The sequence below is a fragment of the Balaenoptera acutorostrata genome, chromosome 10 (assembly GCF_949987535.1).
Source record: "Balaenoptera acutorostrata chromosome 10, mBalAcu1.1, whole genome shotgun sequence".
Classification (NCBI taxonomy): domain Eukaryota; kingdom Metazoa; phylum Chordata; class Mammalia; order Artiodactyla; family Balaenopteridae; genus Balaenoptera; species Balaenoptera acutorostrata.
The window spans coordinates 22,987,795-23,014,818 of NC_080073.1; the positions used below are offsets into that span (position 1 = coordinate 22,987,795).

Consider the following 27,024-nt stretch of genomic DNA (forward strand, 5'->3'; position numbering starts at 1 on the left):
CGGTAAAGCTCTTCTCAGAGTAGAATGTGAACTAAAAAATGTAGAAAGGAATGGAATTAGACAATCATGATTTTGCAACCATTACAGTAATAACTGATTCAAGAAAAAAACCAACAATGGATGCTAAATCTAGCCAGTAAACTTGTGATTAAGAATGGGCTATAAAGCTATGTATCTATATCTATGAAAAATGGGGAATGAGGAAAAATACAAATAAGTGGTAAATCTGGGTAAAGGATACTTGGGAGTTTGGGGGTAATGTTCTTGCAACTTCTCTGTAGATTTGTTTTGTCAAAATAAAAATTAAAAAAATTAAAAGCAGAAAAAGTAAAAAGGGAAGTAAAGCAGAAACAGTTTCCTAGTTCTGTTACATTGTACATTTTCTCATGATCATAGGCTCAAGAATAGAGTAAGGGTAAAAAAAATTCTAAAATGGTACTTAATAGGGTGGGGAGAAGACAGCATGGGTTTGAACCTCATTTTTAATCCTTATCAGATCTCTGACCTTCAATAAGTTAGGTAACCTCTCTGTGCCTCAGTTTTCTCTTCTGCAAAATGGGGATTTATACATTGGTACCTACTGGAAAGGTTGCTATAAAGACTAAATTAGTTCATAATTTGTAACGTGCCTGGCACATATTAAGCTTATTTGCTATAGTAATTGTATTACATATACAGTGCTTAGAGTCACGTAAACTCCGAATAAACGCTTGCTCTTGTTCTGGTGATTACTGGCTTAAAGTGCTTCAATTGCTTTGCCTTAACCTTCGGTAAAAGATAAAAAATTCTTACTCAGGTGTAGAGGGCATCCACCGACCTCATCAGACCCACTTGCCTCTCCGGTACTCCCTCAAGGCTCAGCTCAAATATCGCTTCCCTAGGCGAGCCTCTGGGGCCCAAGGACCAGACCAGAGGCCTCCCTTACTTGGCGTCAGCTCCGTGGGCCGGTCCTCAGAGCACTCACGACAACGGCCAACGTGCACTGGCCCGTCGCCCCAGCACAGTTTAAGCCCCAAGACCGTAGGGCTCGGGATGTGTTTTTGCTCACATGGTGAGCCGGGGTAGCACGGTGAGGAGCCCACGGGGCCTCTGAAGGCTGAAAGTGAACTTGGGGCCGAGGTGGGAGTCGCGGCGGGAGACGCAGGGCTCGCGCAGAAGTCTCCTCAGGGGCGCTGCCACGTCCCGGGGGCAGCAGGCGGGCCCAGGCGGAGGGGGCGGTGCGGGAGGGGCGGCCAGGCCCCGCCCCCTCCCCTCCCCTCTCCTCCCCCTCCCGCCCTCGCCGCGCCCCGCCTGGCTCCCCGCGCCGGTTTCCTGGTTAAGATGGCGGCCCTTGGGGCAGCGCAGGCCTGGAAACTTCTGAGAGACCTGTCGCTCCGGTCCCCGCTCCTGGCGGCCAGGTCCCAGGTGAGCGGGCCTCTCGGTGGGAGCCTCGAGCAGCCAGTGGTGTCCTCCTGTCCCTGTCTGTCCACCTCCTCCTGGCCCCGGTGCGCGGCCGCTAGGGCGCCGCACCTGTGGAGGGGACGCGCGGTGCTGCGCCCGGGGCGCACGAGAGACCCCAGCATTCCCCCCCCCGCCCCGCTTCAGGTGTCGGGGGTCCTAGGCGGAGCGGGGAATGACAGTCCGGGCCACCCCGGAGTGAGAGTCACTCAGCTGTCAGTTGTCGCTGACGTGGGTTACCCCAGCGCTGCGGAGGGCGCCTGGCGCTGTACCAGGCGCTGCAGGCAAGTTAATGAAAAGTCCCTGGGACTGGGTTTTGGAGTCCTGGGGTGTTATTATGTCGACAGAAAAAAAATGCACGGCCTGAAAGTTGGGAAATACATTTTATTGGAGGCATCATTGAGGGCTGTATCCTGGGGAAGTTTCTGGTTAGCTCTGAGGAACTGTTCCAAAGAGGTGAGGGAGGAGCCAGGATATATGGGAGTTTTGGCTGAAAAAAAACCAAAAAAAAAAAACTTGTAGTGGAACATCAAAAGATGAGGGCTAATCACAAAAATCAGATATGTCAAGGTAGTGATTTTAATGCTTTGCTCAATTTGTGAAGGTGTAAGAGTCTGGACTTACTGAAGTTATTCCTTTGATACGCATCTTAACTCTCTAGGGACTGTGTACTGTTTTTCTGCATCCTGATTTCTCCTCAGGCTGCACTGTCTCGGGCGGCTGCAGTGACCGCTGACTTGATGGCAAGAAACATTCTTGTTTAGTAAAATGACAGGCAACATTTTTTTGTCCATAGTTACCTGCTTTGCCAGTTCTGATTTTGAACCATCTCTCTCTCTTGAGCCTATTTGTTAGGCCACATGATGAAGATGCCTAGAAACCCAACCCAGCCTTGCAGGTTTAGTAACTCACCTCCTGGAGTGAGCTCTCTGCCGGCTGCCTGGTTTTGCAGACTTGGGGGGGTGGGTATTGGTGCTTGAGTTGGTGAAATGAGGGGGTCAAGGAGAAAGATGGGAAACGCTCTCCCTCAATTCAGTGAACAATCAGTCCCAGCACTAAAACACATCAGAGCATTGGCCCTGTCCTGTTTCTCCTTGTTTCAAGAGAATAAAAACCTAGGAGGGCCAATGGTGGATGCTGAATAGCTATTAGAACTTGGCTTCCTGTAGATTTGATCAATACCTTTTGCAGGTGGCAAGAGTCACAGTAGTCAAAAGGTCTTTGGGGAGTTATGAGTTGGTGATGACTCATGGACAAATGACTCAACCACTCGACTTCTGATTCTCCGTTAGTAATACCGCTCTTTTAAAGAAAGGATGATGTGGGGCTCATCCACAGCAGAGCATTGTCCTCGTCCGTTTTCCCATCTTTAATCGATGAGAGACAAATGATCACTCCTGCAGTTTTAACTAGGATATGCGTAGTATATTTTTTTTAAAAATCGAAAGATAGCTACCAATGATTTTTTGAGTTACTCTAAGCTGTGGTTAATTATGACATCTGAAAGGGGTTTTTTTTGTTTTTTTCCTTCTTTCATTTCCTGACTTCTCATTTGTCTTTTTTTGTTAATGTAAATTTAAAAGGTGCTAATAACTTATTACTGTAATATCTTTAATAGGCACTTGACAGTATGGTGGGATAGCAAAAGGAATGGTGGTTTTGTCTAATTAAAATCACTAATAACTGTTGTAATAGAGTAAGGAGAATACCTCCAGGTGATCAAGTTCTATTCATTATTTAAGTGTTAGAAAAAACAAGAACTGTGGTGCTAACTGTGAGAGTAGACTTGAATTGATGAGAAACATGGGGCCTAAGGCAGTGAAAACTCAAGCAAAGGAAATAATTGTGCAGAGAAATCCAACTGTTTAGCTGAAGTATGATAGGGCTTCTTGCCTTACCAAGAAATGGGAGTCTGAACACAACACTGGAGAGAATCTGGGTGGGTGATACCCTTGGTTTGGCAAGAAGACTGGGTAAAAGGATCTCCTACCTCACTGCATCTAGTAACTTTGATTTACATACTTGTGGATGGCGTATTGTCCTGTGAACATAAGCTTAGGAAATGAGTGGTTTTTTTTTTTTTTTTTTTTTTAAAGTCAGGAATAATACACAGTGTTCAAGGACTGGAAATGGGCATTCGCAAGCATCAGATCCAACCAGCTTATTTCACAGGTAGAAAAATTGAGCACTAAAGAAGTTCAAGGTTATAAAGAGAGTTTGTGGCAGAGCTGATTACAGATTAAAGGTTTACTTTTCAGGTTCCATTATACCAGGCTGTGGTGTAAATTTCCTCATGAAAATAAGTTATATCAGCATGTAAGTTACTCTGCATAGCATAAAGTTACTATGTAACATCCAAGTCACCAACACTACTGACGCACTTTAATTTTTTCTTTATAAACATCTTAGAATTGGCAATAAAAGTAGGTGAGTGTTGTTTGTGATTCCTAAGGAACCCTTTTCATATTCTTGAATGCTTCTTTATATCTGCTCTACCTGCCTCTGCATGTATGTTGTGCCTACCTACTCCCTTGCCCACGGCAGACATTACAGTTGAATATGACCCTCTTTTTCTAGGAAACCTAAGAATCCTCACCAAGCGTCTCAGACCTTCTTTGTACCAGACCTTGTGCAAAACTGTTGTGTGTACAGAGATAAATGACCCAGTTTCTGCTGTGAGAAGTAACTTTAACCACTCTCACAGAGGTGCCAAAGAATGACACTTTGCCCCCTCCTCGTTGTTAAATTTAACATTTGACACATATTCCTGATGCTAAATGTCATTGACATTTTTTATTTCTTCTGCTGTTGGCTTCTCTGTTTTGACTTCCGATTGATGTTACATCCTTAAAGGGCCACCCTTTTGCCATTTCTTATTTTACATATATTTCTCTATTCAGCTTATACCTAGAACAAGACTCTTACAGGTACTGATATTTGGGGATAGTAAACAAGGCAGGCAGAGATCTTGGCCACATGATACTCTGTTTTAATGGGGGTGGGGAAGGGCTAGATTGTACATACATAGAGAATAATGAAAATGATTTCAGCCAGTGACAAATGCTATGAAGAAAATAAAACAGGGTCTTGGGCTGGAGAATGAATAGCTTAGCCAAGATGGTGGGTCATAGATTAGATGATCCAGGAAAACCAATTCGACATTGCATTGTAACACATGTAATAAAAATATACATATTATAAGTGAACAGTTTGATGAGTTTTCACAAACTGAACACGCCCAGGAGATCAGAGCCATATCAAGAAATTAATCATTTAGCAGCAACCCAGAGGGCCCCCTGGTGCTCCTTCCCGTCACTACTCCCACCCAGAAAAGAGTAGCCAGTCCCCTGAATTACGCCGCCATACACTGGTTTTGTTCCTTTTTGTACTTTATGTAAATGGAATTATACAATGGATTATATGAGTGCATACTCACATAATCAACCTTATGTTTATGAGATCCTGGAGGTGACTTTTTGACATTTGAACTGAGACCTGAGTAATGAAAAGTAGCCAGCCAGGTGACACTCGGGAAGAGAGGGCAGCAAGTGCAAAGGCCCTGAGGTGGGACCTGAACTCAACATATCCAGACAGTTAAAGATGTGGAAAGTGACAGTACTAGTCGTGGTCTGAGAGGTAGGCAGGGGCTGGATCAAGTGGGGACTTGTAGGGTCTGATAAAGAGTTTTTAAAAGCTTTGAGTGCTTTGCCCAAAGTTACTCAGCTAGTAAAAAATAGCTGAATCCCAGTCCGGCTGCCAGAGACCAGGCATGTAATTACTGTACAGTGCACTCCTTATTATAAATAGCACAGTACAGCAAGGCACAGCCATGTTGGGCACAGAGATAAGCCTGTTACATTAGTTATGTCTTAGGGGAAATCTTGGTTGAGGGCACTGAGTTTAAATGGTTAGTGATAATCCGATCATGGTATTTTGCCTTTTAGTGCATTTCCCCTCTCATAGTGGCTGGGTGAAGTTCACAGAGCTGTTCTGTTGTAGGTGAAGCAAAGACGTTGTGGGAAACACTGCCCCTCAGGCCCCTAGTTGTAGAATCCTTGTTGTGTGGTTCTCTACAAAGCCCAGAGCTTCTGTCCAGGAACTCGGAGGAATGTGTATTGTTGAAGGAGACCGAAACCCTGTCCCTGCTGTTGTGTATCTCAGAATAGATGACTCCAGCTTAATTTTCTGTTCTTTCCAGAAGTGAGAGGAGAAAGATGGATGCCTGGCTTTTAGAAGTGAAGGACTGAAGCTTATGTGCAAGTTTCTGTCAGCTGACTATGGCTGTGGAGGCTGCATTGGAAGTTGTGACTCACCTTTATCTGCCTTCTTGCCTAGAAGAATAAATATCTGACTCTTTTCTTTTTAAAAATGAAGTGCACCTGCAATTTCTGCTGTTAGAAAAGGAAATTCACCTCATATAATTTAGTTGCTAAACTACTGACTTCTGTGTGGGGAAGACCTTTAAATGATAGCTCTTGTCCCAAATTGGTTTTGTTTACTGTAAATGAAACACTTCTTTCATGGATGAGTACACAGACCCATAGTACTGAGAATTTTGCTGCCCTTGTATCCTGGCCCAATTCTGTAAGCGCAACACCCAGAAACTCACTGACATATCTTGTATTTTGGGGAGGAAAAGAAATTACATATGCAACTTCAGATCATTTGTCTTTCAACTCTTTTTACTATTCACTCAATCTGGAATTGTCCTTTGCTAGCTGCACCCATCATTTTCTGTTACTTGATGAAAACGTTTTGTCTGAAGAACTTGAGAGATTTCTACACGTTTGAGCAAGTGGTAAAGTCAGTATGCTAATGAAATTTGGGGAAATGACACTAGAATTAGTCTGGTAAAGAAGATGTAGGGGAAGGCATGCCAGGTGGAGTGGACTGTGGGCGAAGGCAGAGGGGAGAGAGAAGATGGGGAGATTAGAGGAGTCATTGGGAGCAGTTTGGTACGGAGAAGGAGAGGCAGGTGAGTAACAGAAGTGAAGAGCTAGTGGTGATCTTTTAGGCAAATGAGGAAGGAAAGAAGGGCTGTAGAAAGCCCAGAATTCGGCATGGTACAGAACTGGATAACTGAACATCAAGCACATATTGTTCACTTAGTAAATATTTTCTCAGTGCTTAGTCTTTGCCCCATGCTATTTGTTGTAAGCTCCTTGAAGGCAGAGGCTATATTGATTAATTCTTCACTGTAAATCTAGTGCTTTAGAGAATGCTGGGCATATAGATACCTTTAATAGATGAGTTCTATGAGTGAGTGAATGCAGGAAGATACACAGCCCTACCCTCAGGGGGCTCATAGTCTAGTGGCAAAATTGGCGGGTAAACCAATAATTATACAGTAGCATCGTGAGATCAGTAGAGCTATGTTCTTAGTCTTCTGTGACACTGTGCGTGGTCTTGCATGGGGCACTTGCTGTTTCCCTGTCTGAAACACTGTTCCTTCTGATCTCAGGCCTTGTTCTATCCTGTCATTCAGCTTTCTGATTCAAAGTGGTCTTCCCACAGGGTGTTCCCTAATTATCTTATCTGACTCACCTTCTCCCTAGAGATTATTTTCTGCCCCTTGCCTGCTTTTTAACACTTTACCTGGTGGTTTATTATGTGTTTTTTGTTTGTTTTATTGTCTGTCTGCCTTCCTTTCCCACAAACGTAAGAATGTAAGCTCTATGAGGGCAAAGCTTTTTCTTATGCACTGCTATTTCCCCAGCCTGCCTGACCAGGTATTCAGTAAGCTTTTGTGGTCTAAATGAATGCGTGGTGTACACAGAAATGAGAGGCAGGTAAGTAACAGAGATGAGGGTTGATGCAGATAATTTAGGCAAATGAGGAAGGAAAGGGCTATAGAAAATCTCGTTGTGAAAGGGCTTTCAAAGTAATAGGACTGTGCATTTCATATGTGACAGACCCTGTGCAAAGTGATGTCTGCACATTATTTCCTTAACCCTTACAATGTTACTGCAGGGGAGATTGTACTGTCTTCATGTTACAAATAACGGAACAGAGGCATAGAAGGGTCATAGTAAATAACCTGCTTAAAATCACAGGGCCAAGGAGTCACCTGCCTCATGCTGATGAGTTACTTACGCTGTTAAAACATTAAGTTACATTGCCAAAGGGTCCTGTTTGAGCTGAACTATCCGGTTATACTGATTGCTGACCTTTCCCCCTTTCTTTGTCCCTGAGTAATGGGCACCTTGGTGTTTGCACTTATGCCTAGGTGGACTAATCAACCTGCATGATTGTCCTCTTATCTGACTCTTATCAGGCTCTTATCTGACTCCCTCCTTCTCTGGCTCCAGGGTCTGGGAAACAGGAGAAAAGGGTATGGTTCTGTGTTCAAATAGGACTAAGTTCAAATTCTGGGTCTGCCAGGTTCTTGCTCTACTAATTATTGAACTTGACTGAACCTCAATTTATTGTTCTCTGAAAGGAGATAATTCTTACAGATAGTTACAAAGATTAAATAAGATGATAAGCATGATGTCTGACACTATGGTTAGATAGTAGGCTCAGAGGGATTTTTCCTCTTGCAGTAAATTTGAAGCTAAATTTACTTGAATTTTTTTTTTTTTGGCTTTATTAAGCCAGAATAGTTTTCCTTTCCCAGATTTGATAAGCATTTAGTGTTTGCTGCCATATCAGGGTTAGGTGCTGGCTTGGTGTTTCAAAATGGTTTATTTCACTTAATCCTGCAACAACGACGTGAAACAGAGGTGATTATTCTCAGTTTACATCTAGGGAACTTGAGGCTCAGAGAGTTCAAGGCCTGTCTCCTGAGCCCCAGTTATCTTCATTATTCCACAGGTGGGGTGAAGGTCTGGTGAGGCGTGAGGTGGCAGTGGGGAGGGTTGTGTGGGGACCTCAGTTGCACCATCCTGGATGTTGCTTGTTCCAGAAATGTTTGCACATCTTGGTGTTGACTTAGTAGCTATGGCTTCTGGACCTCTTATGCATCAAAGATTTGAGCTGGGGGGACACCCAAACACTAGACTGTAGTCATAACATGTACGCAAGGGCAACTGGCACATGCCCTTCACTGTCTGCCCTGTGCACAGGACTGCCTTCAAGGTTTCAGGAATGCTGGAGAAATTGTGAAATTGCATTTCCTTTGGAGGGTGAGTTTTGGGGGATGGTGATAGAGGGTGGAGTTTCCTGGTATTCTGAGTTCAGACTTTGGTCAGTGTGCTGATTACCTGGCCAGCTTTTGCCCCTTTCTAGAAATGATTCCAAAAGAATAGCACGTGGATACTAGTCACAAAGGCATAGATTTCTAACATTTACCTCTTTTACTTTTATTTTAAAATTGGAGGGGTTTGATGTAGTGTTTGAGTTGATATTGGAGACATGGCAAAGCTTAAGGAATAGGTCTGAGTTTGGGTCCTGTGAGTGGGGGTGGGATGGGAGTCTGGCATCTCTTTTTCTACCCCTATCCATTTCTCCATGTGCTTACCCCATTTCCATTTCTAGGCTGTCTTAGTCCGAGGGTTGTGACTTGAGGACCCTGAAGAATTTCAGGAGGGCTGCTTTGTGGAGTTAGACGTGGGGGAGCAGTCAGAGATGAGTCTGGAGACATAAGCAGGGGCAAAATTTTGCTGATCTTGTGAGTCTGGTAATGGAGTTAAGGTTAGTGCTTGAGGGCAGTGGGGAGCCATTGAAGGGTTTTAATAGGGGCTAATTTTTTAAAAAAATTTTTTAATTTTATTTTTTGGATGTGTTAGGTCTTCGTTGCTGTGTGTGGGCTTCTCATTGCAGTGGCTTCTCTTGTTGTGGAGCACAGGCTCTAGGTGTGCGGGCTTCAGTAGTTGTGGCACGTGGGCTCAGTAGTTGTGGCTCGTGGGCTCTAAAGCGCAGCCTCAGTATTTGTGGCGCACAGGCTTAGTGGCTCCGTGGCATGTGGGATCTTCCCAGACCAGGGTTCGAACCCGTGTCCCCTGCATTGGCAGGCGGATTCTTAACCACTGTGCCACCAGGGAAGTCCCCATTGAAGGGCTTTAGACGGAGGAGTGGCAGGAGCCGTTTTATGCTTCAGAGTATTCTTTCTTCATACAGTGTGGAAAGGGTTGGAGGGATTAAGAATGAAAATCATTCAGGTGACTATTGTACTAATTCAGTGCCAGTAGTAGTTATAATTATGCCACAATAATAGGGATAAACCGGGACTGGAATCACACTGCTTGAGTTTAAATCTTGCCCTCAATACTGGTTATCTTTGTGATTTGTGACAATTACTTACATATTTTATAACAAGACTCACTTTTTTTCTTTTTCACATTTCAACATCTCTGAAAACTGCACGTGTTTGTACACTTGTGTCACAGATTGAGTGATAGTTTTTTTTTTCTCCAGTGGTACATGAAGTGGAAGAAGATGGGGGTTTGGATCAGAAGATGGGGGTTTGGATCAAATTCAGGGTGATCAAATTCAACCACATAATTTTTTGCCAAATCAAGATACTTTTGAGAGTGAACGTGAGCACTGTGAATAATTACACCAGCAGGTATAGCAGAAACCCAGACTGTGCCTGGAAAGCTGATATATGGTCCCCCTAACTAAAATGGACTAAATGGTGGCAGTGGGGATAGAAGAGAAAGATTGGCATTATTAAGGAAAGAGGCTGGCCAGGATTCATGCTTTCCCTGCTGAGTCCCCATTGCTGGCTTCTTCTCTCCACTGCCATATACCAAAAAGGTGATTAAAGGGTGTGTACCATCCCTGAGCAGAGAAGGTGTGAGGAGCTACCGTAGTTATAAAAGATCCCTGCTTGTCTCTGCCGTGGGACCATGTGCTCCGTCCTTATGCCCAGGTGTTCCCTGGACATGCTGTTACGGTCACAGAACAAGAACAGGCAAATAAAAGAAGAGAAATAGAAAGACCCATAAATATGCCAGGCTTGCAAAGTGCACGTTTCTAAACTTGAGTGCAGTGAAGAGCTTTCCAAAGCTCCAAGCCTCCCTTATCCTGCGTTCACAACGTTCTGGGCCCTGGTGGAATCGTGCCATCTGGCTTAGTTATTTCCTTTTGTGCTCTCAGTCTTGTGTGGATGATGCAGTTGATTATTAAGGCTTCTTTGATTGAAAGATCTCCTTGGACTTTTCTTAAGGGAAAAAAAAAAGGTTTATTGAAAGGGACACATACTGGAACGCAAGACTAATCTTCCTTGGTGTTGGCTCCTCTGTGCCTTTTCTGTTGTGTTAAGTGGTTGCTAGCTCGTGGTACCATTTCTCTATAACTTGTACCTGCCCATAACTTTGCCCATTGCTGGGCCCACTCCAGCTTCCTGACCCGAGCACATCACTCAGCTTCTGTCTCTCAGAATGTTACAGCTGTAATAACAAGAACATCTCATCAGTCTGGCTCAGCCTTTTGCACTCACGTGCGGGTCACTGGCCAGCTGAAAGGCGGCTGGTTCTTTTTAAGGTACCCACCTCCGCCTTACCACCTATGGCTGAGGTGGGGAGGTCTCGTAGAGGAGCAGCACCATGGCCCCCTGAGTAGGAGGGCTCTGAGTGCAGTGTTGATGGGGTGGCCTGATCCATTTAGAGTTCCTTCATGAACTGCTGCTAACTTGTCCGTCTTCTTTTCTCCAAGTTCACGTGTTCACGTTTGCTTTGTTTCCTTTTTCACATTCCCAAATTTCTGAAGATCTTATTACTATTCACTTGGCTGGTCTTAGTTAGATTAATTTATCAGAGATTAAGGTCATGATAGTGGGCCTTGTTTTAGACCGCTTTCTTATGATCATAACTAAAATAGTTCTCAGGAGAGAATTACTAAGTGGGAAAATGGGGTATCATGGGAAGTCAGCTTGTCCATCCAAATAGCCAAGTGAGTGTTTCCAAGACAAATGTAGACAACAGGCTTCATATGGCCCTGGAATACTTCCTTAGCTTTGCTTGGAGCAATATTCTGAGTTGAAATGACCCAACTTCTTTTGGTTCACCTCCACTTTATGCTTCCCAAAGGGGATTTGTTTGGGTCCTTTTGCCACCACTCAATAAAAAACTGCCATATTGGGCAGGACTTCCTTGAAGCCGCCTGCAGAGGATGCTGGCTCCCACATTAGTCCCTGGTGCAGTGAGGTGGGACTCGGGGCACAGGGTTTATTTCATTTAAACCATGAGTAGGAAGACTATATTTTATCCTTAAAACTGGGGCACTTTTGATAGTTAAAAGGGAGCAATGTTAATAATTATGCCAGGATAATAGGCATAAACCAGGACTGGAACGAGACTGCCTGTGTTCGAATCTTGCTTGCAACACTTAGTAGATTTGTGACCTTCTGAAAATTACTTAGGTATTTCATTGTAAGACATACTTTTTTCTTTTTCACATTTCAGCATCTCTGAAATATGGATGTGTTTTACAGCTGTGTCATAGATTGATTGGCAGGTTTTTCCCAGTGGTACATTAGAGTGGTGCAAAAAAGTTGTTCATTCTTAAACTTGATGAAATTTCTGTGCCTCAGTTTTCTCATCTGTAAAATGTAGGGAGCTACAGTATTCACCTCCCAGAGTTACAATGAGGATTAACTGAGGCCATGCCTATCATCTTAGCACCATGCCCTAGATGATCAATAAATTTTAGTTATTGGTTTTGGTATTATTGTCACTAGCTTTAATAAATTGTAGTTAAATCATAGTCAATTAAATCATATTACATAATATGTGATGAATTGGGAGATTGGGATTGACATGTATACACTGATGTGTATAAAATGGATGACCGATAAGAAAATAAATAAATAAATAAACATTAAAAAATAAAAAGGATGTTCTCAGAAAAAAAAATTGTAGTTAAATCATAGTTAATTAAATCATATTACATAATATGATTAAATCACATTTAACTTACATGTGTTGATTAAATAAAATATATTATTTAAGTAAAATAGATTAAATAAAATATCAAAATATATTAATTAAAATACACTAATTGAAAATGGTTAATTAAAATATATTAAATATATATAATATATAATTAAGTTACGGTTACATAAGTAATAAACAGAAAGGCTTTATTTTTGTAAAAAGTCTCCTTCAGTGTTTTCCCTGCATTGCAACTTGCAAGGGAGATGAACAATGTAAGCAAAGTAGGGGATTAGAACAGTCAAACTGGGGAAATGACATGGAAGGAGAGAGGGGCTCTCTGTAGTGCCTTATTGGTGTCAGGAGTGGAGGACTACAATGAAGTCTCTTGGGAAAAAGACTTTCTTGCACTTAGCCCCAGATTGGGAGTGGAGACCAGCCATTTAGCTTTATCAGAAAATTTACAGTTTTCACCTTATCAATGGAGATCTCTTCACATTTTTATAAGGAAACTATCTTTATCTTTTGTTTGATGTCACTATTTTCTGCTAGTGCTCTCCTAACTGCTGTCCAAATGACCACCTGGACTTTGAAGGACATATTTGGGTTAACTTAACTTTGAAAAGAAGGGGAGGAAAACCACGTTTAATATGCACTCTTATACCAGCCTTAGGGCTTACATAGGCCTTTAATAAGTAATATAAAGAAAGCTGAGAGTTATTAATTATTTTTCATTAAGCGAATAAACTATTAATGGTGAATGTTTCTTTGTTAAGGTTCAGAACTCTTTTTAAAGTGATGTATCATTAAAATTGAAAACCAGCAATACAGGGAAAGAAAGATTTTTTTCAGTTTTTAACCTTTTTATAATTAGCATGAAAAAATGTGCTATTTGGCTAATTAGAAAAACTAAGTTTTGAGATAGTGAAGTTGTAAACAGATTATCCTCACTAATTTAAAAATGATGACGGATTGAATGGCTGAGTGTTGAGGAAATTAGCTTGAAATGGAAGCAGAAGTCTTGAGACTGGTTTTTGGGGAGGCTGAGCCTAAGGGTGTAGATTCTAACATCAGTTCCGATGTATGGGTTTTCCAATACCACCAAGCAATTCTCCACCAGCTGGGTGTCCTACAGTCCAACTAAATTCTGACATTGTTGACATGGAAATAGCATTAGATTCCACAAGTTAAGGGCACAGTCCAACAAGACTGCCCCCACCCCACTTCAGAGGCCAATATCAAGTCTACGTTGTCACTTGTACTTCTGAGTGACTGGCTATAGATTGGAGGTTCCCATGACCCCCTCCTCAGGTTCCATTAATTTGGTAGAGTGGCTCACAGAATGTAGAGAAATATTTTACTTCCTAGGTTACCAGTTTATTGTAAAAGGCTATGTAACTCAGTAACAGCCAGATGGAAGAGATGCCCTGGGCAAGGTGTGTAGAGAGGGTTATAGAGCATAGCACTCTCCCTGAATCTCCACATGTTCACCACCCCGGAAGTTCTCTGAGTCTCCTGGTACAGGGATTTTTATGGAGGCTTTATTACATAGGCAAGATTGATTAAATCATTGGCCTTCAGTGATTGAACTTAATCTCTAGCTCCTCTCCCCTCCCCTGAGGTGGAGGAGTAGGACTGAAAGTCCCAACCCTCTAATCACTAGGCTGGTTCCCCTGGCAACCAACCCCCATCCTTAGGTTACCTAGTGGCTTTTCAAAAGTTGTCTCATTCATTTAACAAAGACACCTTTATCACTCTCTTCACTTAGGAAATTCCAAGCGTTTTAGGAGCTCAGTACAAGGACTGGGGATGAAGACCAAATATATATTTATTATAAATCACAGAATCACAGTGTGCTGTTAGGATTGGAGTACCAATTCCAAAACTCCTAGCAGGCATGTTGTGAGTGTAATAGATGCTTTCTTTTTTGTTTGATATACGTTTATGGTGAGGTATTTATGAGTGATATAAAATTGATTTTATAACTAAATTTTATATAAAATATTTTAATGTGGGGAAAACTTGCAGAGTTAAATTTTAGATAAGGACGAGAGAAAACTATTAAATTTCCTTTTCCGCTAAAGTGCCCCAAGTAGGAATGGCATTTCATTTCTCTTAATATTGGCAGTATATCAATAACTTTATGTTTACAGTAATCCACGACTTACAGTATTCCTTACTTGAAGATACTTTGTTCTGTGCTACAGTATGATTCTACCCCCCCACCCCCCAACATACTTCGAAGTCTTTTTTAATAGGTCAGTCAAGAATCCCTTTCGTGGAACTTTGAAGTTTTAAATAAGCAACATTGTCATAATTTAAGTAAAATTAATTATGAATGTGAAGCAGTGTTTTTGTGACTGAATTTTTTTTTAATATCTTTATTGGAGTATAATTGCTTTACAACGTTGTGTTAGTTTCTGCTGTATAACAAAGTGAATCAACTATACATATACATATATCCCCATATCCCCTCCCTCTTGCGTCTCCCTCCCTCCCTCCCTATCCCACCCCTCTAGGTGGTCACAAAGCACCGAGCTGATATCCCTGTGCTATGTGGCTGCTTCCCACTAGCTATGTATTTTACATTTGATAGTGTATATATGTCCATGCCACTCTCTCACTTCGTCCCAGCTTACCCTTCCCCCTCCCCATATCCTCAAGTCCATTCTCTATGCCTGCATTTTTATTCCTGTCCTGCCCCTAGGTTCTTCAGAACCATTTTATTTTTTTTTTAGATTCCATATCTATGTGTTAGCATACAGTATTTGTTTTTCTCTTTCTGACTGTATTTCACTCTGTATGACAAACTCTAGGTCCATCCATCTCACTACAAATAACTCAGTTTCGTTTCTTTTTATGGCTGAGTAGTATTCCATTGTATATATGTGCCACATATTCTTTGTCCATTCATCTGTCAATGGACACTTAGGGTGCTTCCATGTCCTGGCTATTGTAAATAGTGCTGCAGCGAACACTGTGGTACATGACTCTTTTTGAATTACAGTTTTCTCAGGGTATATGCCCAGTCGTGGGATTGCTGGGTCGTATGGTAGTTCTATTTTTAGTTTCTTAAGGAACCTCCATACTGTTCTCCATAGTGGCTATATCAATTTACATTCCCACCAACAGGGCAAGACGGTTCCCTTTTCTACACACCCTCCCCAGCATTTATTGTTTGTAGATTTTTTGATGATGGCCATTCTGACTGGTGTGAGGTGATACCTCACTGTAGTTTTGATTTACATTTGTCTAATGATTAGTGATGTTGAACATCCTTTCATGAGTTTGTTGGGAAACTGTATATCTTCTTTGGAGAAATGTCTAGTTAGGTTTTCTGCCCATTTTTGGATTGGGTTGTTAGTTTTTTTGATATTGAGCTGCATGAGCTGCTTGTAAATTTTGGAGATTAATCCTTTGTCAGTTGCTTCATTTGCAAGTATTTTCTCCCATTCTGAGGGTTGTCTTTTCATCTTCTTTAAGGTTTCCTTTGCTGTGCAAAAGCTTTTAAGTTTCATTAGGTCCCATTTATTTATTTATTTATTTATTTCCCTTTCTCTAGGAGGTGGGTCAGAAAGGATCTTGCTGTGATTTATGTCATAGAGTGTTCTGCCTATGTTTTCCTCTGAGAGTTTTATAGTGTCTGGCCTTACATTTAGGTCTTTAATCCATTTTGAATTTATTTTTGTGTATGGTGTTAGGGTGTGTTCTAATTTCATTCTTTTACGTGTAGCTGTCCTGTCCAGTTTTCCAGCACCACTTACTGAAGAGGCTGTCTTTTCTCCATTGTATATTCTTGCCTCCTTTATTAAAGATAAGGTGACCATATGTGCATGGGTTTATCTCTGGGCCTTCTAGCCTGTTCCATTGATCTATATTTCTGTTTTTGTGCCAGTACCATACTGTCTTGATTATTGTAGCTTTGTAGTATAGTCTGAAGTCACGGAGCCTGATTCCTCCAGCTCCGTTTTTCTTTCTCAAGATTGCTTTGGCTATTCGGGGTCATTTGTGTTTCCATACAAACTGTGAAATTTTTTGTTCTAGTTCTGTGAAAAATGCCATTGGTAGTTTGATAAGGATTGCATTGAATCTGTAGATTGCTTTGGGTAGTATAGTTATTTTCACAATGCTGATTCTTCCAATCCAAGAACATGGTATATTTCTCCATCTGTTTGTATCATCTTTAATTTCTTTCATCAGTGTCTTACAGTTTTCGGCATGCAGGTCTTTTGTCTCCTTAGGTAGGATTATTCCTAGGTATTTTACTCTTTTTGTTGTAATGGTAAATGGGAGTATTTCTTTAATTTCTCTTTCAGATTTTTCATCATTAGTATATAGGAATGCAAGAGATTTCTGTGCATTAGTTTTGTGTCCTGCTGCTTTACCAAATTCATTGATTAGTTCTAGTAGTTTTCTGGTAGCATCTTTAGGATTCTCTATGTATAGTATCATGCCATCTGCAAACAGTGACAGCTTTACTTCTTCTTTTCTGATTTGGATTCCTTTTATTTCTTTTTCTTCTCTGATTGCTGTGGCTAAAACTTCCAAAACAATGTTGAATAACAGTGGTGAGAGTGGGCAACCTTGTTTGTTCCTGATCTTAGTGGAAATGGTTACAGTTTTTCACCATTGAGGACGATGTTGGTTGTGGGTTTGTCATATATGGCCTTTATTATGTTGAGATATGTTCCCTCTATGCCTACTTTCTGGGGGATTTTTATCATAAATGGGTGTTGAATGTTGTTGAAAGCTTTTTCTGCATCTATTGAGATGATCATATGGTTTTTCTCCTTCAGTTTGTTAATATGGTGTATCACATTGATTGATTTGCATATATTGAATAATCCTTGCATTCCTGGGATAAACCCCACTTAATCATGGTGTATGGTCCTTTCAATGTACTGTTGGATTCTGTTTGCTAGTATTTTGTTGAGGATTTTTGCATCTATGGTCATCAGTGATATTGGCCTATAGTTTTCTTTTTTTGTGACATCTTTGTCTGGTTTTGGTATCAAGGTGATGGGGGCCTTGTAGAATGAGTTTGGGAGTGTTCCTCCCTCTGCTATATTTTGGAAGAGTTTGAGAAGAATAGGTGTTAGCTCTTCCCTAAATGTTTGATAGAAATTGCCTGTGAAGCCATCTGGTCCTGGGCTTTTGTTTGTTGGAAGATTTTTATTCACAGTTTCAATTTCAGTGCTTGTGATTGGTCTGTTTAGTTTCTTTTTCTTCCCAGTTCAGTCTCGGAGGACTGTGCTCTTCTAAGAATTTGTCCATTTTTTCTAGGTTGTCCATTTTATTGGCATAGCGTTGCTTGTAGTAATCTCTCATGATCATTTGTACTTCTGCAGTATCACTTGTTACGTCTCCATTTTCATTTCTAATTCTATTGATTTGAGTCTTCTCCCTTTTTTTCTTGATGAGTCTGGCTGATGGTTTATCAATTTTGTTTATCTTCTTAAAGAACCAGCTTTTAGTTTTATTGATCTTTGCTCTTGTTTCCTTCATTTCTTCTTCATTTATTTCTGATCTTTATGATTTCTTTCTTTCTGCTAACTTTGGGGTTTTTCTGTTCTTCTTTCTCTAATTGCTTTAGGTGTCAGGTTAGGTTGTTTATTTGAGATTTTTCTTATTTCTTGAGGTAGGATTGTATTGCTCTAAACTTCCCTCTTAGAACTGCTTTTGCTGCGTCCCATAGGTTTTGGGTTGTTGTGTTTTTATTGTCATTTGTTTCTAGGTATTTTTTGATTTCATCTTTGATTTCTTCAGTGATCTGTTGATTATTTACTAGTGTTTTGTTTAGCCTCCATGTGTTTGTATTTTTTATAGTTTTTTTTCCTGTAATTGATATCTAGCCTTATAGTGTTGTGGTTGGAAAAGATACTTGATACAATTTCAGTTTTCGTAAATCTACCAAGGCTTGATTTGTGACTCAATATATAATGTATCCTGGAGAATGTTCCATGGGCTTTTGAGAAGAAAGTATATTCTGTTGTTTTTGGATGGAATGTCCTATAAATATCAATGAAGTCCATCTTGTTTTATGTGTCATTTAAAGCTTGTGTTTCCCTATTTATTTTCATTTTGGATGATCTGTCCATTGGTGAAAGTGGGGTGTTAAAGTCCCCTACTATGATTGTGTTACTGTTGATTTCCCCTTTTATGGCTGTTAGCATTTGCCTTATGTACTGAGGTGCTCCTATGTTGGGTGCATAAATATTTACAATTGTTATATCTTCTTCTTGGATTGATCCCTTGATCATTATGTAGTGTCCTTCTTTGTCTCTTGTAATAGTCTTTATTTTAAAGTCTGTTTTGTTTGATATGAGAATTGCTACTCCAGCTATCTGTTGATTTCCATTTGCATGGAATATCTTTTTCCATCCCCTCACTTTCAGTCTGTATGTGTCCCTAGGTCTGAAGTGGGTCTCTTGTAGACAGAATATGTACAGGTATTGTTTTTGTATCGATTCAGCCAGTCTGTGTCTTTTGTTTGGAGCATTTAATCCATTTACATTTAAGGTAATTATCGATATGTATGTCCCTATTACCATTTTCTTAATTGTTTTGGGTTTGTTATTGTAGGTCTTTTCCTTCTCTCATGTTTCCTGCCTAGAGAAGTTCCTTTAGCATTTGTTGTAAAGCTGGTTTGGTGGTGCTGAATTCTCTTAGCTTTTGCTTGTCTGTAAAGGTTTTAATTTCTCCATCGAACCTGAATGAGATCCTTGCTGGGTAGAGTAATCTTGGTTGTAGGTTTTTCCCTTTCATCACTTGAAATATGTCTTGCCACACCTCTCTAGCTTGCAGAGTTTCTGCTGAAAGATCAGCTGTTAACCTTATGGGGATTCCCTTGTATGTTATTTATTGTTTTTCCCTTGCTGCTTTTAATATTTTTTCTTTGTATTTAATTTTTGATAGTTTGAGTAATATGTGTCTTGGCGTGTTTCTCCTTGGATTTATCCTGTATGGGACTCTCTGCACTTCCTGGACTTGATTGACTATTTCCTTTCCCATATTAGGGAAGTTTTCAACAATAATCTCTTCAAATATTTTCTCAGTCCTTTTCTTTTTCTCTTCTTTTTTTGGGACCCCTATATTTCGAATGTTGGTGCGTTTAATGTTGTCCCAGAGGTCTCTGAGACTGTCCCCAATTCTTTTCATTCTTTTTTCTTTATTCTTCTCTGTGGTAGTTATTTCCACTATTTTATCTTCCAGGTCACTTACCCTGCAGTTCTTCTGCCTCAGTTATTCTTGATTCCGTCTAGAGAATTTTTAATTTCATTTATTGTGTTGTTCATCATTGTTTGTTTGCTCTTTAGTTCTTCTAGGTCCTTGTTAAACATTTCTTGTATTTTCTCCTTTCTGTTTCCAAGATTTTGGATCATCTTTACTATCATTACTCTGAATTTAGGCTACCTATTTCCTCTTCATTTGTTTGGTCTGGTGGGTTTTTACCTTGCTCCTTCATCCGCTATGTATTTCTCTGTCTTCCCATTTTGCTTAACTTACTGTGTTTGGGGTCTCCTTTTCACAGGCTGTAGTTTCGTAGTTCCCATTGTTTTTGGTGTCTGCCCCCAGTGGGTAAGATTGGTTCAGTGGGTTGTGTCAGCTTCCTGGTGTAGGGGACTGGTGCCTGTGTTCTGGTGGATAAGGCTGGATCTTGTCCTTCTGGTGGGCAGGACCGTGTCTGGTGGTGTGTTTTGGGGTGTCTGTGAACTTAATATGATTTTAGGCAGCCTCTCTGCTAATGGGTGGGGTTGTGTTCCTGTCTTGCTAGTTGTTTGCCATGGGGTGTTCAGCACAGGAGCTTTGCTGGTCGTTTAGTGGAGCTGGATCTTAGCATTGAGATGGAGATCTCTGGGAGAGCACTCGCCGATTGATATTACGAGGGGCCAGGAGGTCTCTGATGGACCAATGTCCTGATCTCGGCTCTTCCACCTCAGAGGCTCAGGCCTGACACCCGGCTGGAGCACCAAGACCCTCTTGGCCCCGGTTCATGTGCTTCCCATCACTCGCCCAACTCCTGCCTCCGCGGCTCCCTTCCTTTAGTTTGATCTTTACTTCCCACACCAGATGGGGGGCGGAGGGCAGTGCAGAGGATGCCAAGGGGCAGCTGCCCTGCTGTGTCCTTGTCCGCACCCCACGCCAGGCTTGCTGGGTCCCTCCCAGTCATGGGGTGGGGTCCGCAAAGACAGCCCGACCGCCGGACAGACCCACAGACCCTGTGATTGAATTTTGGGGTGTTGAGGCAAGTAGCAAAGGAATTGCTTTTTGATTCAAAGTTTGGACCAGCAAATGACTTTTATGTCTCTGAAACCTTGTTTTTGCTCCCCACGCTTTTAAAGGTACTAAAATTATAAGTGAATATACTTCTTATTTTTAAATTTATAACTTTTTTATTGTGGTAAAATATACATAACATATAAAATTTACCTTTCAACTGTTTTTAAGTGCACCTTTTTGTGGCATTAAGTGTATTTACATTGTTTTGCAACCATCACCACCATCTGTCTCCAGAACTTTTTCATCTTCCCCCATCTGAAACTTTTGTATCCGTTAAACACTAATTCTCCGTTTTCCTCTCCCCCACCAGACTGTGGAAACAGCCATTTTGCTCTCTGTCTCTATGAATTTTTCTACTTTAGAATCTTACATAAGAGAATTCATAAAATACTTGTTTTTTGTGACTGGCTTATTTCACTTAGCATAATGTTCTCAAGTTTCATCCATGTTGTTGCATGTGTGAAGCCAAATCCCTGTAAAACTGAGTTCCTCTGCCAAGTTCATGATGAACCTCTCTTTCTAAAACTGTATTCCCTTTCTTGTCCCACCTGTTCCCCTCGAGCTTGAGGAGTATCAAAGAAAAGAGGGGACTGAAGCTGAGCAGGGTCCTGAAGGGCCTTTCTGGGTACAAAAGCCTTTCCATGTCCCCAGTTTCTTGTTTGTAGGAAAAAGACTTAAGCCTCCTGTACCTTCCCTGAGCGTCAAAGGGCAGATTCAAGCAGTTACTAATGAGGGAAGTGAGGGAATGCAGAAACAAAGGAAAAGCAGTCAAGAAACAATTGTGCAGTGATAAGGCAGGGTCCTAGTTCCTCCTCAAGGGGTGGACATAGCAATCTGATACATATCTTCGAGTTGTTCTGTAGGAACTAAGGCCCTCCACTCAGGTGGAGGATGGCAGCTACATGCTGAGATCCCAGACTGGTTGGAACCAGAAGATTGATGAATGAGATTTCTGGAACACCACCCTCTTACCACACCAGTAACCAATCAAAAGAAAGTCATACACCTTGCAGCTGTCACCTCAAATGTTGCCTTTAAAAACTGTTCCCTGAAAACCATTGAGGAGTTCGGGTCTTTCGAGCATGAGCCTGCTGTCCTTCTTGCTTGACCCTTGCAATAAACCTTTCTCTGCTCCAAACTCCAATGTTTTGGTTTGTTTGGCCTCACGGTGCATCATTTCCACAAACTCGGGTTCAACAGCATGTGTCAGAATTTTCTTCCTTTTTAAGGCTGGATGATATTCTGCTGTATATGTATATATAACATTTGTTTACATCCTTCATCAGTGGACCCTTGGGTTGCTTCCACCTTCCCGTATCTGGTCAAAATGTCTGTTAAGAAATACCTTTAAGGTTAATATTTTATTAAATATTCATAATCATTTATCTTTCTATTAGGTATTTGTTAAATGCATAATAGGTGCATTATTAGGCCCAGAAGGTAGTGGGTTGGTAGGAAGCTTGGGCATATGAGACAGCTACTGCCTTTAAGGAACATACAGACATGTGGTGGAGACCAATGGGAAATGGACAATTACAGTGAGAGGTGTTTGGTGTTCAAGAGGGCTTCCCAGGGCTCTCTGGGTATACAGCTGTGCTGCTTCTCTTGGACTCCCCTACACAGTGGCTGTTAATAGTGTCTGTCGGGATAATCTGAAGTTAGGCCCATGTAGAAATAGACACCTGACATTTATCAAGCACATTCCTTAGGCCAAGTCTGGTACTGTGCCCCTGAAGAGGATTGTCTCCTTGAGTCCTCATAACGACCCTAGGAGGTAGACACTCTCATTGCCATTGCTAAGCCCATTTTAAAGTGCAACAAACCATGGTTCAGAGACTTTAAACAACTTCCCTGTTGTCACAGCTATTGTCCTGCACAGCTCCTTGCTGTGCCACTCACACTGATCTCTTCTCTTTTGCCTGTTATGCGTTGAATTGGGTCTTCAAAATTCATACCTTGAAGGCCTAACCACCAGTACCACAGAATGTGACCTTATTTGGAAATGGAGTGTTCATGGAGATAATCAAGTTAAAAGGAGGTCATTAGGGTGGGCTCTAATCCAATAGGACTGATGTCCTTATAAAAGGGGGAAATTTAGACTCAGAAATGCAAGCAGGGAGAATACTGTCTGAATACAAAAAAAGAGATAAGGGTGATGCTTCTATAAGCCAAGGAACACCAGAGATTACCAGCAAACTACTAGAAGCTAGCTGAGAGGCATGGTTACAGATTGTCCCCCACAGCATCAGACGGAATCAACCCTCAGATCAACCCTTGATCTCAGACTTCTAGTTAGAACTGTGAGACAATACATTTCTCTTGTTTAAGCCACCCAGTCTATGGTACTTCGTTATGGCAGCTCTAGGAAGCGAATACTCTGCCACTTGGCGTTGTGTGGTGTGCATGCTGCTTGGTTCATCTTGAGCTTTTCCACCTAGACATTTTTGGAGTCTCTGCGCTTATCCTAGACATGTACATCATCTTTTATAGCTGCTTGGGAAGCTAGCCCATGAATGATGACCACGAGTTGTCTTGCTTTCATAGGTTTAATATACTTGTTTTGGAACCAAAACATTGTTTCCCACTATCCCATTCACCATTGTTGGATTTGAGAAGCTCTGACCATTTCTGAAAGTGAAATCGATTTAAAGGAAGAAGAAAAGAATATTCTAAGGAATGGGGCACAGGCTTTGATACCACTTCCGAAATAGGAGTTCTAGAAATACTTTGAACAGTAGCAAAAAATTGGAATAAATACAGAGCCTTACTTCTTCAGATGTGTCAATTTCTGGTATTTTTCCTTTTGGTTAAATAAAATAACAATAAACCTCATTATTTTTTGATCTCTCAGTTCTTAACTATTCTTTTTATTCAAGACAGCTCATCCAAGGTTAAACAAAAAAACTACATTTTAAAACTTGTGTTACAGACCTTTTAAAAAACAGTTACATAACTTAGTCCAGCTGATTTTGTAATCAGAAGCATAACACCAAGCACTGTTTTTCTTCAGTAGTATAAAGTTGAAATTTAAGAATAATCAGCATGCAATCAAAAGCTGATTATAAATGAACAATAATGAACATAAAAATGAAATCAATTCTGAGGGTTATAATGAAAGAAAAAAAGGAGTAATAGCAGTAGTCAAAAAAGGAGAGCCATAAAAAGAGGGTATTGTTATGCTAATAGGAAAATAGTGGATGAAAATCAGCCAGCAATGTTCCATGGAATTCTCAAAGAGTTTTGGGGAGAATGGGGGAAACAAACATTATAAGAGAGTAAAAATCTATATACTTGTATTGATTTACTGCCATTGATGAAGTCATCTAGGAAACGTCATAGTGGGTTTTTAGGAATGAACCACATCTTGATTCTAGATGCTAGCAGATGACATGGAAAGAAAAGGTTAATTGTGTCTATTTCTGGCCCACTGATCAACTGTGTGGCTTTAGGGAAGACATTCGGTTTTTCTCAGACTCAGTTTACTCGTTAAACTGTTTAACATTTATTGAACATCGATTATGTACCATGAATTGTGGTATGTGCTAGATACATACACAGCTTTGCAAAATGGCTACTAAAGCAACACTTCCTTAGTGTGGGGTGCATACCATTGGCGTTACACAAGACTAGGTAACATGGGGATGCAGCATCAAACACCAGTGAGTCACATAGTGTGGAAGTTACTTTCTTTTGAATATCTTTGAAACCTTAAGATTTTGTCAAGGAGAATTATTTGGTCCTGTGCCAGTGTACTTTTAAGATCTTCATCTCAGAACTTTCTGCCTGGACTAGCCAGAATTGAATTTCTTTTATTTTTAAATTGTATTGGTATCACCTTTTAGTAATGCAAACAGCATGGGTAGTGATATAAGGTAACCTTTTAAAATAAAGTTCTTTAATTTAAAATCAGCCACATAAAGAAATCGGTAATAGTATTAGTGTTCTGTGGATATAGCAAGAATTGGGTGTGAGTGATTGTCATTTGGGGAACTTTGAACCAGTATAACCCTTAGATTTCTTTTAATTTGTGTTCCCTGGTAGCAGATCCTGAGAAAAGGATTCATGTGAAAGTGATTTTAGGGGGAGGTATTCCTAGGAAAATCTGGAAGGATTGGGGAAGTTGAACCTGTAGGAGGAGGAGGCTGAGAAGGGTGTGTTATTAAGCTGAGTCTGAGGAGGTAACTTTGCTTTATTTCTACAGGGCAGCTTTGGAAAAAGTGTGTGACAACCTCAGAATTGTCCCTATGAGCAGAAGGGGAGTTGAGGTATTTATATACCCTCATCCCTCCCATAGGGATGTAAATTCCCAGGCATTCTGGGTCTTCATGCCTAAGGTCAAGTTGGCTTCAGTACCCCATGACAAAGGGCCACAGGGTCTGGCTGTTGGAAGTGAGAGCGTGCAGAGTCTGCGTGCAAAAAATGGTGGAGGGATCTGCGGCCACGCGGGTGGCGCACCGATGGCATCTGCTGCAAGTCTCTTCCATATTTAAGTGACGTGTGAGCCACTTACTAGCCTTGTGCCTTGGACATTTGGTTTAAGCCTTTCTGTCTTGATTTCCTCATCTAGGTTAGAATAACAGTAGAACTTGTATCTGGGGTTCTTGTGATGTTTAAATAACAGTATTATAGGTTTAATATTTTTCTTGTAAATCTGTTCACTGTTTTTTAAAAAGTTAAATCCACAGTTAAGCTTCACCTTAAGCAATAATATCCGTGAAATTATGGGCTTGATAAGTAATTGCTACATACTTCTTTCCTAATATATGTTAGTACGCACACAGAAGAGAGTCTTGACACAGAAAAAACACTCACGTCAGAACTGTTATCTCTTAGTTGAAGCCATCTCTCCCTCTCTCCACACGCACAGCTGTATGGTGTTTCTCAGCCTGCCTTGCAGCTGGTCCTGTGACTGAGCTCTAGACCAGTGGAATGTGACTAGAGGTGGGGTGGGCAAGTCTAGCTTAGGAAGACTACATGGTTCCTTTATGCTCTTGGGCCTTCCTGTTGCTGGAGATGGTGATGATCAAGGTAGTTTGGAAGCTTTGTGGTCAAGGTGACAGAGCCTCTGTCACCTGGGTTTCTGAGCAACCCCCGTAGAGAAGAACCCCCTACCTACCTGTTCACCCTCCCAGGACTGTGACTTTATTTATTTATTTATTTTTAACTTTTTAATTTTTTTTTTTTTTTAAGAGTATTAGTCATTTTTTAAATTTTTTTTAATTAATTAATTTATTTATGGCTGTGTTGGGTCTTCGTTTTTCTGTGCGAGGGCTTTCTCTAGTTGTGGCAAGCGGGGGCCACTCTTCATCGCGGTGCACGGGCCTCTCACTATTGCGGCCTCTCTTGCTGCGGAGCACAGGCTCCAGACGCGCAGGCTCAGTAGTTGTGGCTCACGGGCCCAGTTGCTCCGCGGCATATGGGATCTTCCCAGACCAGGACTCGAACCCGTGTCTCTTGCATTGGCAGGCAGACTCTCAACCACTGCGCCACCAGGGAAGCCCAACTTTTTAATTTTTAATTTTTATTCTTGGCCATGACGCATGGCATGCAGGATCTTACTTCCCTGACCAGGGATCAAACCCGTGCCCCCTGGAGTGGAAGCACGGAGTCTTAACTACTGGACCACCAAGGCAGTCCCCCAGGACTGGGACTTTAGCAGAAAGGACACTTTGAGCAACGTTGTGTTTAGGTGTATTTGTTACCATGAGCCTGAACTGATACAGAGCTCAATAAATGTTGGCTAAAATCCCACATATGACCTTGAGCAAATCAGTTTACCTCATACGTAAAATGGGGATAATTAGTGTGACTTCAAGGGTAGATGTGAGAGTCAAAATAGAGTTGAGGAATGCTTTGTGGACAGTGAAGAGCTCCATCCACATAGAAATGGGTTATTATTGTCTTTTACTTTGTGCCTGTGAAGAGGAGGGAATAGGAGATTCTGTGTCTTTCCAGCTGGGGTTGGAGGGCAACGTAATTTGGCTGCCATTTTCACCTCTGAGATTCCTCTCAAACTTAAGGATATTTACAGGGCTCCTCCTTCCTTGTGACCCTCATTACACTGCATGTGGTGAACCATGGGGACAGGAGAAGGCCAACATTTGCCTTGATGTGATGTACAGACAGCTGGTGGCACCAAGGCTGATGTTTGGGATACCTAGGTGAACATTCTAAATGTTAGTAGCTATGCAGTTTATAATAGAAACAATATATAACTCACATTCTAAACCTGTAATTTCATACATATTATTGCTTAAGGTGAGGCTCAAGTAGGTATTTAAGTAACACATAGATAGTAGACTTAAAAAAATGTAAGTATTTGTACTTCTGGTAAGGAGCTGTAGCAAAAATTAAGGAAGTTGGGTTTGGAAAGTACTATAATAGGAAGAGACCCATATATATATCATCTTTAGTTCATCTATCTTTAGTTTATCATTTAGCAAGTAATATTCAAAAACCTACTATCATTTAGGAACATTTTTAGTCACCAGGG

General features: G+C 41.2%; 1 protein-coding gene across 5 annotated transcripts in view; it reads left to right on the forward strand.

The window, feature by feature from the left end:
* The first annotated feature begins 1,281 nt into the window (after positions 1 to 1,281).
* The window catches only part of SUCLG2 (succinate-CoA ligase GDP-forming subunit beta), a 259,242-nt gene continuing 233,499 nt past the window's right edge, over positions 1,282 to 27,024 (forward strand). For all 5 annotated transcript variants that reach the window (XM_007192418.3, XM_007192419.3, XM_057555235.1 and 2 more), the window contains exon 1: positions 1,282 to 1,404. In XM_007192418.3, coding sequence (XP_007192480.1) covers positions 1,321 to 1,404 — 84 coding nt within the window. In that variant the 5' untranslated portion in view covers positions 1,282 to 1,320. The remainder of the gene's footprint in view (positions 1,405 to 27,024) is intronic.